The sequence below is a fragment of the Anastrepha obliqua genome, chromosome 3, assembly GCF_027943255.1.
Source record: "Anastrepha obliqua isolate idAnaObli1 chromosome 3, idAnaObli1_1.0, whole genome shotgun sequence".
In the NCBI taxonomy this organism is placed as follows: domain Eukaryota; kingdom Metazoa; phylum Arthropoda; class Insecta; order Diptera; family Tephritidae; genus Anastrepha; species Anastrepha obliqua.
The window spans coordinates 7,076,554-7,093,963 of record NC_072894.1 but is presented as its reverse complement, the minus strand read 5'-3'; the positions used below and the strand labels follow the sequence as shown (position 1 = coordinate 7,093,963).

At 34.1% G+C, this 17,410-nt stretch overlaps 1 protein-coding gene across 6 annotated transcripts in view; it reads left to right on the top strand.

Moving 5' to 3' along the window:
* Positions 1-8,239: 8,239 nt before the first annotated feature.
* The window catches only part of LOC129242847 (serine/arginine repetitive matrix protein 2), a 38,434-nt gene continuing 29,263 nt past the window's right edge, over positions 8,240-17,410 (top strand). The window contains exons 1-4 of one of the 6 annotated variants that reach the window (XM_054879723.1): positions 8,240-8,511; positions 8,583-8,855; positions 9,510-9,611; positions 12,727-13,095. In XM_054879723.1, coding sequence (XP_054735698.1) covers positions 8,614-8,855; positions 9,510-9,611; positions 12,727-13,095 — 713 coding nt within the window. In that variant the 5' untranslated portion in view covers positions 8,240-8,511; positions 8,583-8,613. Of the gene's footprint in view, positions 8,856-9,509; positions 9,612-11,672; positions 12,578-12,726; positions 13,096-17,410 lie in introns of those variants that run through there. The other 5 variants (XM_054879722.1, XM_054879720.1, XM_054879719.1 and 2 more) reach the window with 5 other exon arrangements.

Genomic DNA, 17,410 nt, shown 5'->3' with positions numbered 1-17,410 from the left:
ATATGTACATACGCGGAATGCTGCTGAGGTGACAGTCCTTGGCCGGATATAAATCCGGGTCGTTCCGGTTACGTAGAACCGACTGTCGTGGGAACGTTCCGGTTTGTTCGTAGTCATACGATTGTCAGGCCATATTTAGCATTTTAAAAGTCGTGATCTTAATTTAATTGGAGTATCGGTGTATCGGTTGGTGTGGTTATCCGTTATGCGGTTTAGGGGGTGTTAATTTACCTCATTCAAATCTTAGTGTGTGTTCGAACTATAATAATTGCAACAATAATAATAGGCTAGTATTGTCAATCCCATTTTGTGGAACAACAACAAGACGCACACCACAAATAGGAGGAGGAGCTCGGTCAAACACCCAAAAAGGGTGTACGCACCAATTATATATATATATATACATATGTATATATTGTCAATTGCGAAGCGAATGAAAAATATAGGCGAATTTAGCAGACTCGAATTGTGAGATGCGAGTCGCCTGAGAATAGAAAAGACGTAAGTACACTTTAATCGTATGTATATAATCAATTTAATCATTCCAAAAGCTATAAAGCTAAAATAAATTGCAAAAATGGCTAGATCACTAGACAAATGTACGAGCAGGAACTAAAATTATTGGAAACAAAATTAGGAAGAAAAGTTAGAAACAGATGACACAAAGAAAGGATGGAAATAAACCAAAAGTGGCTGGACCTCAAATACAAAACATAGATTTAGAATGAAAAACCAGAGCTAATAAAAATGAAATCAAAAGTGAATATGTGAAGTACTTTTAAACTTAACATTTTATGAAGTGAATGAATTCATTTTTTGTGATTTTTCTTTATATTTTATGAACATAGAATAATTTTTAATTTTACCTGTATATAATGCAGAATTCAAAAGTTTTAAGCGAAATAAGCAAATACAATGAAATAAGGGAAATGATTTTGACTTTATTCAATAATTCATTCTACAACAAAGCATTAGTCGTTTGTCTTCTAGGGGCAGTGGGGCAATTTAATGCTCCTCATTATTTATGTATTTATTTTATCTATTACTAGCAAACCCGGCCCCCTTTGCTGGGCACACTAAAATAGAATAGATATGGTTTAGAACAGAAAATATGTGAATTTCATATTATTTATTTCTTTATTCTTTATTCAAGCGCTTTGGCATAAACTATATTTTTTGTTTTTCTATTTGTTTTTGAGTAAATATAAAATATAAATTGAAAATCAGGAAAAAAGAAGATTGTTTTTAAATATCAAATCAACGCATATGAATAAACAATCGTCTTTTTTCCTGATCATCCATGAATTTTTCGTTTCAATTTATATGTTTTATTAAGCATTGGAGCTTTTTTAATCATTATCCATTTATATTTTTCAAAAAAAAAAACGAAAAATTTTTTTTTTCCACGAACACATAATTTCATTCGGATTTCACATTAAATTCTCAAATTTCGTAAGAAATTATTCACTGTTCCAAAATCCACTCCAAAAAAATTCACAAACAATTTTTACATGTTGCACTTACTTTTTCCTTATGGCATCCAAATCAGAAAGAAATATTGACACATTGTAACTCACACTATCAATTTGACAGTTCAGTTCCGCCCCAAGCGTTAAAAAAGTAAGCGACATTATGGCTGGTTCAAAAGAACGCTGTACCCGTTGCCAGTGCTCCGAATTACAACCAAACTTTACGAAACCCATTTTCAATACTTACTTAACAATGTGCGTAAGTTTGGTTTAATTCGGTGCAAAGACACGGCGGGCATATATTTCGAGACCATAGTCATCAATAGGTATGAAAATTACCCCGTATTAAAGCACTTATCAACAGCTTTCATTTGATACCCATATTGTACATACACAACCAAAGGTTACCCGGGTCCACGTTTTGACCTATATCTCGAGACCCCAGTCACGGAGCGGCATGAAAAATACTCTGTACTAAAGCATTCACCAACAGCTTCCATTTGATACCCATATTGTACATAAACATCCGAAGGTTACCCGGGTCCACGTTTTGACCTATATCTCGAGCCCTATTTCCAAAATAAAATATAATCCATGTTACTCGTAGATGATGTAGCTTTCGAATGGTGAAAGAATTTTTAAAATCGGTCCAGTAGTTTTTGAGCCTATTCATTACAAACAAACAAAGTTTTCCTCTTTATAATATTAGTATAGAAGTATAGATAGTATAGATTAAAGTCACACACACAACCATGGGTTATTTTTACAATGATTGACTTTAAGAATAGTTTACAAGATTAAATCGTCGATAAAAGGATTAACAATAAAATCTAAATTAAAATCACAGCTAGCGGTAAAGAAATTGAAGTTGGAGAAGGTATTAAAAAGGGAAAGTTAGGTAAAAATAGTAGAAGTAGGAATTGGAATAGATTGAAATAATGAGAAATCATTTGAGTACAAAACTAAACATTTGAAACCTAAGCAAATCGTCCAAAGATACGGAAGCAATTTTTTTCGCAAATACAGAAATGTGGTATTAAGGGGGTCTTCTGGTCTCCAGCGAAAAAAAAATCGATTTTTTTTTTTTTGCATAATTTTGTTGTATGTGTATGCGAGAATACGCCACAGAAAGGATTTTTTGAAAATCGCATTTTTTCACATTTTTCTGGGCACCGAAGTGTACCCTCCTCCGGCCGTTTTATCATAAACTTTATCTTTAAACGCGTTTCCCCGAAAATCGTGTTTTTTAAGCATTTTGGTCACACTTTTCATAGTAGTTATACTCCGATTTCAATGGTTTTGGTCTTAAAAGGTTCGGAAAACTTACCGCTAAGTTTCCTTGTGTACGATTTTTGAAATTTTTTTTCATTCCATTTTTATAACCTTTTAAAGTTCAAAAAATGAGCAAAAAAAATTTTTTTTGCAAATTGTTGCATAACTTTTGAAAAAAATTAAAATAAAAAAATCTGTCACGGGAAAACTTAACCAGGACAACTCTGAAGACAACGCATATCTAATTTTTGCTTTCTGATTACCCAGGTGGAAAAACCGTGACCAAAATGGAGACCTGTTTCGTTTGGAGGTGGACGTCTTCAGCGCCATTTCAAGGTCGCGGGTGTTAATTTTTTTCAAAGTCAAAACCATTTTTTAAAAGCCAAGACATGTACCTTTAAAATAAACAAAAAATTTTTTTTAAATATTCACAGGATTTGTCACAATCAATCCCCAAAAAAAGCCTTCATTTCAGGGCCTCGAGACCAGAAGACCCGTTTTTTACAGTCATTAGTTAATCGCATTATAAAATTTTTCACTGTGCAGTTGAAATGGAAGAAGGCAATAAGATTTTATATAATAAATATTGCTTTGAAGTTTAATATTGGTTATTTAATAGTTTTAGCGTAAAATTAAGTTCCGCTGCTAATTAGCAACAGGCCATCAAAAAAGGAGCAGGGTCACAATATTGCCGTAATTATTGACTACGACAAGCACACTCTTTTTCTTTAATAATTGACCTGTTTTAGGTTTGGTACAAGTAAATAGCTTCATTAATATGCTGCATCGTTTCTTTAACTCAATGTTTACTACATAGTTCTAATATACATTTTATTTTATCGCAACTTACTACTTCTATGTATATCGCAACCGAATTTGAACCACTTTATTTTGTCTTGTTCACTACTTTTGGGTGCATAGGGCCTCGACAAGACTCAGTTTTGCGTTGATTTCGTTAATCTATTTTGATTTCTGACGAGGTAGGGGATTAGTCTACCGCTACAATTGTATTGTGCTTAAGATTATTATTTTTATTATTTTTATTATTTCTTCCCACGCCACTCTCCCCCCCGCATACCGCGCGAGGCGGGGTCCATTTTCACCGAGCATGACGGCAGTTTCGTGCTGCAAGTCGTGTCGGCACTTTTTTTTTTTTTCGTGTTATGTTTTGTATTATTTTATTAATATTTATGTCAGTGTTTATTTATTCATGTCAATGTTTTTCTAATAATGTTGCATGTTTTTAAAATGACTGCTTTTTGTATCTTATGATGTATAATTGGGTTGATGTTGAGTTCTTTTAAGTTTTTAATAAATGTTTTGTGGAGTATTCCAGTTGCTGAAATCACAAATGGAATTGTTTTTACAGTTTTTTGTTTCCATATTCGTTTTATTTCTTGCGTTAGTTCACTATATTTTTCAATTTTTTCTACATATTTTCTGTGTATGTTGGTATCATTTGGGGTGCTGATTTCTATGAAGTATGTTATTTTGTTTATTTTATTTATTAAAGTAATATCCGGTCTATTGCTTGTTATAGTTTTATCGGTGTGTATTGTAGTGTCCCAGTAAAGGGTATGTTCTTCATTGTCTAAGATGTTTGAAGGGATATATTTGTAATATGGATCTTTGTTTTCTTGTAAATGTTGTTTATTGGCTATTTCTTGATGTATTATTTTTGCAACTATGTTGTGTCTAAGTGTATATTCTGTGCCTGCTAAAATTTGACATCCTGCGGTTATGTGGTCTATTGTTTCTGGGTGTATTTGGCATCTTCGACATTTGTCGTTAGTTATACTTGGGTCTTTGATTATGTATTTTTGATAGTTTTTGGTGAGAATTACTTGGTCTTGAACGGCAATTATAAACCCTTCCGTTTCAGGATGAAGCTCTCCTCTCTGAAGCCAAGTGTAGCTATTTATTTTGTCAATATTTGGGTCTTCCATAAGATGTAAGTGTTTTCCGTGTAACTGTTTCTGTGCCCACATAGTTTTCTTTTCGTCAACAGTTGTTTGGGTGATTGTTATTTCAGTGTTTTGTAGGTTTAGTGGGGTGTAGTGCTTATCTGCAAGGACTATTGCTTTGTGTAGATCAGATGTGTGGGTGTGGAAAAATTGTCTTAATGTTGAGATTTGGCTATTGTGAAGGTTTTGGATATCAATCAATCCCCTTCCTCCTTGTAGTCTTGGTATTGTAAGTCTTTGTGTGCATGAGTTGGGGTGAAGTTTTCTATGTTTGGTAAGTTGTCTTCTCGTTGTTCTTTCCAGGTTGTCAATGTCAGTTTTGGTCCAGTTTATTATTCCAAAGGAGTAAGTGAGTATTGGTATGGCATAGGATTGCTTTACAGAGGTTTTTGGAATTTAGTTGTGTTTTAAGTATCTGGTTAAGGCGTTTTTTGTATTGCAGTGAAAGGTGGTTTTTAATAGAGGTGTGGTCTATTTTTGTACTTTGTTGGAATCCAAGATACTTGTACGTTTCATGTTCTTCCATGTTTTCAAGGAGTTGATCGTTTAACGTTTCAGTCAGTGCGTCAGTCCATTTTCCTTTCTCTATGTGTTGTGCTTTACATTTACTGATGCCAAAGCTCATTTTTATATCGTTTGTTATTTGTTCTGTTATTTTTAAAAGTGCTTTTAAGTGTGTTTGTGTGGAGGCGTATAGTTTGATGTCGTCCATGTATAGAAGATGGTTTATCGTGTGTTTTGTAGTCTTTTCGTGTATTATATTGTATCCATATCTTGTGTTGTTGAGGGTGTTGGAAAGAGGATTCAGACAGAGGCAAAACCAAAGAGCACTTAGAGAGTCACCTTGGAAGATTCCTTTTTTTATGTCTATTTGTTCTGTTGTTATTGTTTCTGAAGATGTTATTAGATTTATTTGTGTTTTCCATTTATTCATTGTGTTTTGTAGAAAGTTTATTAGTTTTGGGTGTATTTTGTATATTTGAAGCACTTTGATTAACCAGCTATGTGGCACGGAGTCGAAAGCTTTCTGGTAGTCTATGTAGCATGAATGTAGGTTCCGTTGTTTTGATGTGGCTTGTTTCATAATTGTTGTATCAATTATAAGTTGCTCCTTGCAGCCCTGACTGTTTTTTTTGCATCCTTTTTGTTCATCAGTTATGACGTTTTGTTGTGTTAGATGAGTTTCTATTTTCGAGGAAATTGTGGAGGTGATTATTTTATATAGTGTAGGTAGGCATGTTATTGGTCTATAGTTGGACGGGTTGGTGGTTTCATTATTTTTTGGTTTGATGTATGTTTTGCCTATTGTAAGAAATTCTGGTAGGGTTTGTGGTTGGTCTATTATTTTATTAATTGCTAGTGCTAGGTGATGGTGTGTTGAGGTGAACTTTTTGTACCAGAAATTTTGGACGTTATCTATTCCTGGACATTTCCAGTTGTGAGTTTTATTGATTATGTTGGTTAGTTCCTCTGTTGATAGTGCGATATTGTGTTGTGGTTGTAGATCTTTTTGTCGGTGTTCTTCTTGGCGAATCCATGTAGCTGATTCGTTGTGCTGAGTAGGTATTGACCATATGTTTTTCCAGTAATTCGTTATTTGTTCTTTTGTTGGTGGGATAATTTGAAAGTCTTCTTTGGATGCTAATTTTTTGTAAAAAGTCTTTTGGTTATTTGTGAATAGCTTATTATCAGTCCTCCTTTGATTGGATTCTTTATAACGTGTTAGTCGGGCCGCGTACACCTTAAGTTTTTGTTTATGGGTGTCTATTATTTCGTCTAATGGTTTGTTATTTTTTTGTTGTAAAACGTTTATGTGTTTGATTATATTTTTTGATCTATTACCGTTCTTGTATTGTGTTAGACGTCCTAAGTTCCTCCGGAGTTCATTTACTTTATTTTCAATTCGTATTTGCCATTTATGTTTTCTCGGGTTAAATATCTTGTTGTTTTGTGTTATAGGATGTTGGTTGTTAAGTATTGTTGTAGTTATTGCAGCTACGTATATATATGTGTGAATGTTTTCTATTGTGGAGTTATCATTGAGCATTGTTGGTAGTATAGTGTTGTTTATAGTTTCGATATATTTAATGGTGTCTTTTTTAAATATTAATTTTGGAATTCGAGGGCGACTAACTGGGTTTACACCTTCCCACTTTATTAGATTAGTGTTTATTTCATTTAGAGTTTTTGCGATCATATCGTTGTCCGGGTTATTTGTGATTTCAGCTCTGTTTGTGTTTCTATTGGGACTTTGTTCTTCATTATTATTTTGGTCTATTAAATCGTTTATTTGGTTATTATTATTAGGATTTTGTGTAATGTTCTGCTCTATATTGTTGTTGTGTATGTTAGCTATTTTATTGGCTACTTCTTGTTTAATATTTTCAATGTTGACGTCGGTTAAAAGTTTATTTGTCATTATTGCTCGCTTTTGGTCTGATATTCTTTGTGCAGTTATTTTGTGTTCGTATTGTGGATATAATTGTATAAATAGTCTATGGAAATCTGTTCTGTATCCTGTTTTCAGTGTGTCCAATTTCGTTGCAGTGTAGTAGCAGTGCATAATATCTTCATTCATTTTTGTAGTCCATGCTATGCGCTGCCTTGGTTTTCCTGCTTTTGTGGTTGTCTGTTGTTCAGGCAAAACATTTGGAGCAGGTTGTTGGCTATTGTCATCATGATCGGGCTCTTGATTCCCGCGTCGTTCCCGACCGTTACGACGCTCGTCCGAGGCTCTCATATTTCGTGGAACCGTGTTTTCACACTAGTAGATGGTTGGTCTATTCTAGTGGTTGACTGGGGTCCGCGGATTCGTCATTTCCGTAATGCCAAAGAGGCATTCCTTTGCGGTTGGTTTACAGTTTTCCTTCTGGGTTCACAGTATCCTTCAGACATACATTTTACTAGCCTGCATGTTTGGCATTCAGACGGTAGGTTTGTTGTTCTCTCGTCCGGACTACCGGACACCTCTTTGGGTATGCCCTATTATTATTATTATTATTATTATTATTATTATTATTATTATTATGAGAGAAATCCTCTCTGCGACGTGAAAGATCTATTGTGCTTCCTTCATGGAGTTTTATTTCCTTCTCAGCTAAAATATGTTTCTCCTATTTTGGTAGTTAACCAAGAAACCAAGATAAGGACCCTCGAAGTTCGAAATTCGTGCTTTAGTAAAAAATTGCTTAAAATTTATCTAAGTAAATAACTAAAAAAGTAAAAATTTCGTCATGCTCCACCTATTCCACCTATTTAAATAGTATGTAACGTTTTTCTTGTGTGCGACATTTTATTACAGGTGTCAAATATCAGCTTTTCGAAAAATTAAAAACCTTATATTTTAACAGCTAAAGTTTGCGGTCAATTTGAATATCCTTGTAACTGGAAATAATAAAATTATTGTATTTCTTTAATAAATATATTTTGACATATAATAAATATATACTGAAAAATGTAGGGCAATTTTTAATAGAATTTAATTACATTACATTAGTTTTCTAACGCAATTTCATGTAACTTGGCCGCACCTTTTTTAAGTCATGGCGGCTACATATACCCGAATGTCAAACAGAAAAACTTTTGTACGTGATTATCGCTAAATTTGCGAAAATATTTTCTGAAAGTTACAAAATAAAATCAACAGCCTCGAAAATCGATCAGTAACATATGAATATTGAGTTGGCTAATCGTGTACAAAAGACCTAATATGGTAAATTTTACCAAATAATGATTCCTTAATTTCATCGATTTGTTCCAGCGTATCATACCGCCTGTCCGCAAATTATACATATATAGGGCGCAGGGTAGGTTGTAATTATTTCGGGAGCAAAAGTAAAGTTGAAATTAATTTGTGACGACGGTGTCACATACAAAGATATTGATCACTTGTTTATCAAAGAGAAGATATGTACAACGGCATTGGTTTAACAACGCCACGCGGCTCCGGCACTAATGGCCATGTACAACGTAACTGGGCATTTGTGCGGCCCGGAAAAAAGGATAATTCCAATTATCGTTCTGAGGAGGACATAAAGAAACTCGATGCTACCCTCAATCGTCCGCCAAATAAGGAAATATTAGATCATGATCGTAAACGTAAAATTGAAGTGAAATGCATTGAATTTGAGGAGATATTGGAAAAACAAGGGTAAGTTTTGCCTAATAATAAAAAAAATCTGAGTACTATATTATATGTAATTAACATATTTAACATTCATTATTTAAAAAAAAAAACTCGGCACCTGCTCAATAAATAACGCGTTATTTTCACCAAAAATAGTCCTGTGAATTGTTATTGCATTGTTTATATGTTAACTCAGAGTCGTGTTTTGACTTTTCTTTTACCATTCAAAATTTCTTCATACTTGACCGAATAGGGGTGTCGAGAGAACACTAATGAGGGTTTTACGCCTGCTTCCTACATAATTGTCGTGTTTGCTGAGCGAACAAGGTGAAAATAGCTGGCTTGTTCACTCCATTCGCATTGCGCAAGGAAGCCCTTAAAAACAATAATTTAACATTTAGTGAAAATAAATTACAAAATTGCTACAAAAATTAAAGCATTGTGTGAGTAGAAGGGACATTTTTATTAAGTACAAATAAAAAGTAGCAAAACCGTATAGCTATCAATAGCTCCGGAACGATGTTAAATGAAATTAAAAAATTAACAACTTGAGCTTTATCGATCTTTCACAAATTTCTACTTGTAACTTTTATTAGTTAAATTTTTTTAAGTTTGGTGAGTTCAATTTATTTAATGGCATTTTTAAACATTTGAAATTTACTTGTACGACATTTTCAGACGAACTCCAGAGGAAATAAAAACAAAGGTTGACTCATATCGCCAGAAATTAATGGGACTAGGAAAAAGTGATTTGCCTAAGGATGAATTTGGAAGAATAGCGTAAGTGAAAATAGTGTATAAATAGAATATATCATATTAACTCACTCGCTCCTTTGTTGTGGAATACAAACATATGAGTGAAGTGGTTACTAAGGTTACATAATTTTCGAGGTTTCTTGAAAAGGAATGCAGGAAAACTTGCATATGTGACCATTCCAAAATGTATGAAGCAGTCATTTTTATACGCTTATTCATACGAGTATATATGTACGTACATATGTATACAAAGCAACTTATTATTTTTTAGTTTTTAAGTTTATATTTTCTACCAAAAAGCAACAGTTGCATATAGGTTTCTAATCACCTTTCGCAAGCAACGGCAAAGCTTTTATTTCAAATTCAAATGCAAACACTTTCTTGCATACCAAGCAGATAATGCTTTGAGGAAATATTATATAATTTTGATATTGCAATATATATTCCAACCCCTGCAACGCTTCGAATTGCTGCTCTGTTTTGATAAATGAGCTGGTACATGCGCTGCTCTCAATTTCGCGCCCTATATACTCACCACCCACCACGGTGGTAGTTGCAATGTATAAGTTCAAAACATTTGCACTCGGCACAGATTGCAAACGTGTTTAGTAAAATCAAGTCTTCCAAGGGTTACACAACCTAAACGCTGTGCATATTTAATTAACGTTACATAAATCAGTATACAAATAAAAAAAAACAAAAAAATTGATTTATTGGATTGCTTTAAAATTTAATAAGAAATAACATTAACTCCACTGTTGTGCATGATGTACAAAATATTAATTCTAAAACTGTGTGCGGAGAGCAATTTGACAAAATTTGAGAAAAATCAATAATAAAAGCATTGACATACATATGCGAAAATAGCAGTGAGTTTTAGTTTCGACATCGCCGTAAAGTTTTGATTTTCTTCAATATATGCTAAGTGGCGGCGGTGGCAAAACACAAATGGATGGGGAAAAAAATTCAAAAATATTCATTACAACAAATCTGGGAGCAAGCCCTATTAAGAAGATTAATATGCTTGTACCTGCTTAGCCGGGCCAACAACTCGTTGCAAATGCTAGCAATGTATCTTTTGCAGCGGATTTATTGGGGCCGTGAAGTGGAATATGGTTGTGGTTCTTCTTTAACTAAGTGGATTAGAGGATTAACGCGAGTTGGAAGGAAGTGGAAGGTATTTGGAAATTGAAAACTAGAAAAGTAATAAAAGAACAATAACAAAATGCGTTGAACTTCACTCATCACAGAGTCTTCCATTTACGTGTTTAGTATTTAAATTAATTAGTCATAGAGCAACTATTAGAGCCGAAAGTTGACTACCACAATAAATGTAGTCTGCGAATATTAATGAAAGTTTAAGAAGCAAAAATTTATAATATCATAAAAAAGTAGCGTACAATGTGTATAAATCAAAATAATACAAACAAATTCCATATAAGCATGTAAATAAGAAAAAGCTAAGAATTCATATGCCGACTTTTAGAAAGAATTTATAATTAAGTGAATGAATCAATAAAATGTCTTCCATAGTATTGCATTAAACAAAAGATTTTACAATATTTATAAAGTGCTTGCGAAAACTACGAATATATTTTCATATAAAATGTATATTAAAAAAAATAATAATAATTAAGAGTAATCTAATGTCTTCCTGCGTGCGCGTTGCTTATATATGTATAATATATATACATACATTTGTGTGTTTAAGGAATTTTTTATTAAAATTAAATTATTGAATGCGTTCCATTTTTAATATATATTGAAAATAATAATAAGATAATAGTATTTTTACTATGAATCCAATGTCCTCCATAAATTCAATAAAAATGTGATTATTGAAAAATTAAGTGGGAAAAGTTTTAAACTAAATTTATCAACGAGTAAAAATAATCGAATGTCTTCCTAACAACACGATTGGAAATTGTCCACTTGCTCTGTTTTCTAATGAAATAATTAGTTTCAAATGAAATTAAATTAAAAATCAAAACAACAAAAAAAAAAAACCATGTAAACTCTAAAATATTTATAAAAGCTGTTTGAACAATTTTTATACTCTATTATAAATTAATATACCAAAAGACAAAAACAATACATACAATGCTTTCCTCAACCATATACGCCGCATCGGTCGATAACGATGTCACTTCAGATAATATTTTCAAAATGCCGAAACCCAAAAAACGACGAAAGCGTCGAAAACGGCGCTCTGCCACTGTACCTGCTAAGACCCCTCCCACTTCCGCTCCATCTAGAGAATCCAGCAGTACACTCTCTGTACCCACAGTCTCCAGCACCACCACCACCACCAACGCCAACACTTGCATGAACACAACATCACGTCGTCGCACTGTCAACAAAGAGCGACGTTACTTTCAACATGATAATCGTGAAGTCGTCAAAGCGGTAACGGAGAATGAACTCAACTACGTTGCTGTAGCAAGAAAATTTAAACCACTTACTCCGTTGCATAGGAATAGAGCACAAAAGCAGAAGAAAATTACGAAAACATGGCATAAACAACAACTGAAATTCCCAAAACGTCAGCAACAACAACCGAAATTGCTCGCTCCGGATTGTTCATCATCGACCTCTTTGCATTCATATTGCAACTGCGCATGTAATGCCACCGCCGCCGCCACCACCACAACCACCACTCTTCATGCCAAACATAAACGTCAAAAAAGCAACAATTACGAAAGCAGCACTTTTCATAACAAACAAAATAGCATGGAACTGCAGCGAAAGCATCAACAATCCGTGGCAGTCGAATCAGCTTTGCTTGTAGAAGAATTGTTGAGAAAATTACTAAATGCTCAACGTAATAATGCGAATGTTGCTACTTCAATACCATCTGTATCGAATTTAGTGCAACATTCAGGCATTACTTCCGTCTCTGCGCCACAAGTACCACTGTTAGATTCGCTTCTGGGCGAGCACTTTCAGCATACGACTCGTCTGTGCCAACAGCAGCTTAGGCATGTCGTTAGGTAGACACACTCATACATACATACGTACATTTGTAGTTATTATATTATTATTTTTAAATATTAAAAAAAAATATATATATAATAATTTTAGTCAAAACAAGTAAGCAAATTGCAAGAAAAAAAATCATTTTATCTTATTTTTCTTCCAGTGTTAGAGAGACACATCAAATTGCTGAAGCGCAACAAGAAAAGAACGCAAAACTGCGTGAAGCTTTTAATATTTCTGAATATTTTGTTGAAGGCTCCAGTTTTGATTCGGATCGTAAAGCGAAGGAAGATATAGCTAAAAGTCTGGCGCTTCAAAAGGAACTAGACTCGCAACGCGAAAGCGCAGCATCGAGCAGAGATAAGGAAAAAGAGCATGGCGATAAACGACGTTATGCATTAGTGCGTAGCCCTTCGCGGGAAAAAGACAATGTTGTTAGCGGCGGCAACAAAGACGACAGTGATAATGAAGCTTATGAGCAGCATGTTTCTAAATCGGAGAAGAAGAAAAAGAAGAAACGTACACGTGAGAGGTGAGTATCATTAAATTGTGCATAGTGGGTGGGGGAAACCTACTATGGGCATAAAACATCAAATGCTAAAAAAGGAATCACCTTTTCGAACGCCAAGTTAACACAACTATTTAATGCGCTAGCCAATGTTAGGCGAACGGCGTGCATATGTACAGCCGGCGTCAAATGATATTTTTTTAATGGACAAAAATGTGCTACACCTTCAAAGAAAAAAAATTGTGAAAAATCAACGGCATTTTTAGCTACTTTGCACTTTACGGTACTAAAAATTAATAAACCATAAAAGGGCATACTACAATTGTTTCTATTAACTCTAATTAAAAACAGAAGAATGGGGAATTTTTCTAATTTGTGTAAAAAATTTAATACTTGGATTTATATGGTTTTTGTTCAACAATAAAAAATGTTTTTATACAAAAATAATAAACTTTCAAAATAAAACGAAGAAAAATTGTCAAAACTGATGAAAATGTTGATGTGCTATCGTTTTGTCGCAGAATGTACGGTGACGGACATAAGTATAGGCACAATAACGACAATGAAGTAAAAATCAAACTTTTCAAATCAACAATAACAAAAACTGTTTATTCGACATAAGTTACGCGTACTCATACATTTTAGTTAAGGGGGGAGCCTGTTTTAGAGGCTTCAAAAAATCGATTTTTTTTTTTTTGCATAAATGTCTTCCCAAACTATCCAAGAATGTATTCTCAAAATTTCAGAAGCAAATTCAAAATATTTTCGGAGTTACAGAAGAAATTGCGAGCAAGCGTCGAACAGGCATAAGAGCGGCCGGATCGCTCGAAGTGCGATTTCTCGGTTTTTTATTTTTACGATTTTTCCTAGTTGGCGGGAAAGATAGGGAAAAAGTTAAACGTTCTATCGAAACGAGATAACATTGATTGTATTTAGATTCCCTTCTAGTTGAACCTAAAAAACCTTAAGAAAGTTATGATTAACCCACTTTTTAAACAATCTAAAGTGAATTTGTTTTTCCAAAAAAATGATTTTTTTTTTTTAATTAGCGAAAAAATGTTGAGTTTCTCACTTTTTGTTTAATTCTCTTGGTTTAACTAGAAGCTATTTATACCAAAATAAGAAACTTTTTGGGTTTTTGGTTTCAGATGAAAATTGCGACCTGTATCTTTCCCGTCGCACGACACATGCACACTCGAGGCGCCTCGGCAAAATGCTTGTACTAGGCATAATATGATATATATTTGAATGAAAAAATTTGAGAAGATAGTTGAAATATATAACAATAAAACCTGAAAGTTTCGTTTCAATCGAATATTTCCTTCCTTCCCAAAAAAATCCATGAAAACATCGATTTTTTGAAGCCTCTAAAGCAGCGGTCCGGAGGCTGAGGGGCGGTGCGGCAAAACATGTGCCGTGTGATAAGCAAGACACATCTTTTCACCATGCGCCGTTTGGTTAGGGTTATTGTCATGCTGAAAGGTGAAGGAGCTTGGCAGACTGATCTGCACTTTTTTTGAGATTTTTCTTTCAATATGTTTAAATAAACTGATTTGTCCATGAGACTTTCAATAAATACTTGGCGCTAGATTTTTTTTGCAGCGTTAGCTGTGTTACGTTTTCGCCACACAGTTATGCGGCTGTCTGAAGGAAAAATACTAACATAAATTTGCTTTCATCTGAAAATAATATTACATTGTCCCAGTAGCCAAGAGGCTGGTTTTCGAATTGTTTTGCATATGCCACCCTTTTCTTTTGGTTGGTTGCGGATATGAAGGCTTGCGCATAGCCACACATGCTTTGTACCCAGCCTGATGCAGTACTCGTCTAACTGTTTTCGTATCGACTTCATTGCCAAAATCTTGTTTTAGTTCCGCAGAGATCTGGGTTTATGTAATTTTAGAATCATTTTTCACTTTTCGCACAATTTGCGTTCGCTCTCGGTGTGTTAATTTGCACGGACGACCACTTCGCTGCAAACTTGTGAAATTTGTTTGCCCTTTGAAACGGTTAATAATGGTGCGAATAGTGAAACGGCTTCGATCCATCATTTCTGCGATCTCCGCAAGCGACTATCTTTTTTTATGTAAATACATTATTACTTTTCGCTTTGATTCTGTGGTTTCCTTTCCTTTTGGACTCATTGTGACAAAAAATCTTAGACAACGCACTGATCTTGCACACAAAACTAGTAAAATTTAAGTAACGGTATTCTGAACATATGTTTTGTAAAAAAGAGTTGCTAGCTATGCACAAAGTGTTAGAAATGGGAAAAGAATGAAATATTCTGCCTATAGTTTTGTCCTCCTGAAAACTCACATTTTTTACATTTTAGATTCCATCACCTTTCTCGTACCAAATATTATATAATATAATAAATATAAAACTAGGTTTAAAAATTTAATTAACGGATGAATAACATGTAATTGAAACGAAAACTTAGAACTTTACGCAAGTGTTGTAATTCCTTAAATGTATTAGGAAAGCTTATTGTGCCTATACTTTTGTGCGGTACTGTATGTCGGCACCTGGTTGAAATTGACATTTAAAAAACGCAATTAATGACATCGATCGTTTAAGTATTAAGTCAAAGTATTAAATAATTCGATTGACCAGTTTGAGCTGATGTGATCCACTGCCTTATTGGTAAACGTTCCGTTTAGGAGATTTATAAGCAAATAGTCCGTGATACTCATTAGATACTATCAGGTCAGTCCATAACTTCGTGCGTTTTTTTAAAGGTGGTTTTAAAATTAATAAAAAAGATGTTTAAAGTATTTATTAATCAATTAGCTGTACCCGGCGCGCGTTGCTACGCCTATAACTAAAATAAATTTAAGAAAAATAACTTTAAAGAAAAATCAGAACACAAATATTCAATTCATTCTAAACCATTTTATTGATTTTGTTTATTTCGAAAAAATTGTGAATGAATTACAAATTTTAGTTTGAATACGATGTTTATTGAAGTGCTGTGGGATACACAATATTTCTTGTATTTGCAAATGTATTTGATTGACTTCACTGAATTGCAATACTCCACATTAATGTCTGCTTTGAAGGTCTTTGAAAGCAATGGTATATCACAATCCAACGATTATCTACTTCAAAATCAATGTTTCGTACATTCAGAACGACGGATTTGCCACCATCCTCAAATGATCGTCGACGATACAGTGGATATTCGTCATTGCCAGTGATGGTATCAGAAACCAATTTTCTTAGGTATCGTTTCGTGCATTTCCCATCAGATATGCATGGTGAATTGTTGTTGAATGCGCCACAGGGGCCATGGATCAATGTGCTTATCTGGTATTTCTGCTGAGATGATTTGATCAATTTGATCTGGCGTAATTTTGTTGATTAACCAAACGAAAATATGTGCATATGGCAATCCTCTTTTCTGCCATTCAATGGAATACATCCAGCAGCGTGTCTCTTCAAAAACATGATGCTTGATAATAAAATCCATCAAACATTTAAATTTTTGTTTAAATACGCGCGCGGTAATATCATGGCGGTCCGAAGATGATTGTCCAACTAATAGAAGTTCTTTAATTTCATCTATGAACATGTCATATACGTTTGTGTAAAAATACTTGGTCACTCTGGCTACTCTGCAGCGCCACCTGGTGGCGAGTGGCATCAATGAGCATATTCTACAAAGCTTCTCCGTGGAAAAATACATATATATATACCAATTTTTATAATAAGCGGTCCAGTAGTTTTTGAGTTCATCGATGACATACAGACAAACATTGATTTTTATATGTATAGATAATATATTTTCCTTCATTATTTACTATGTCTTCCCAACGTTTTGGCAAATTTTTAATTCCCTGCTCCAAAAATTGTTTGTCCTTGCAGCTAAAATACGCTTCGATATCCCTTTTTATAGCTTCTTTTGAGGAGTAATTCTTGTTACTCATATGGGATTGAAGTCCACGGAAAAGGTGATAATCACAAGGTGTAATATCTGGAGAGTATGATGGATGTGGCATTAGCTCCCATCCGAGCTCGTTCCGCTTGCCTAATGTTTGTCTAGCGGGATGAGGTCTTGCAATGTCGTGCTGAAACAAAACTTTGCGTCTATTCACTAAAGACGTTCGATTTTTTTTAAGTGCCTCATTCAGGTTTGATAGCTGATGGGAATAATAATCAGCAGTTATCGTCTGGTTTGGTTCCAGAAGTTCATAATAAACAATACCGGCCATATCCCACTATCCCACCAAATAGACAGGAGAATCTTCTTGGTGTGAAGGCCATCTCTAGGGGTCTTTTCTGGTGTTTCATCTTTATCTAACCATTGGCGTTTTCGAACAGGATTATTGTAAAGGAC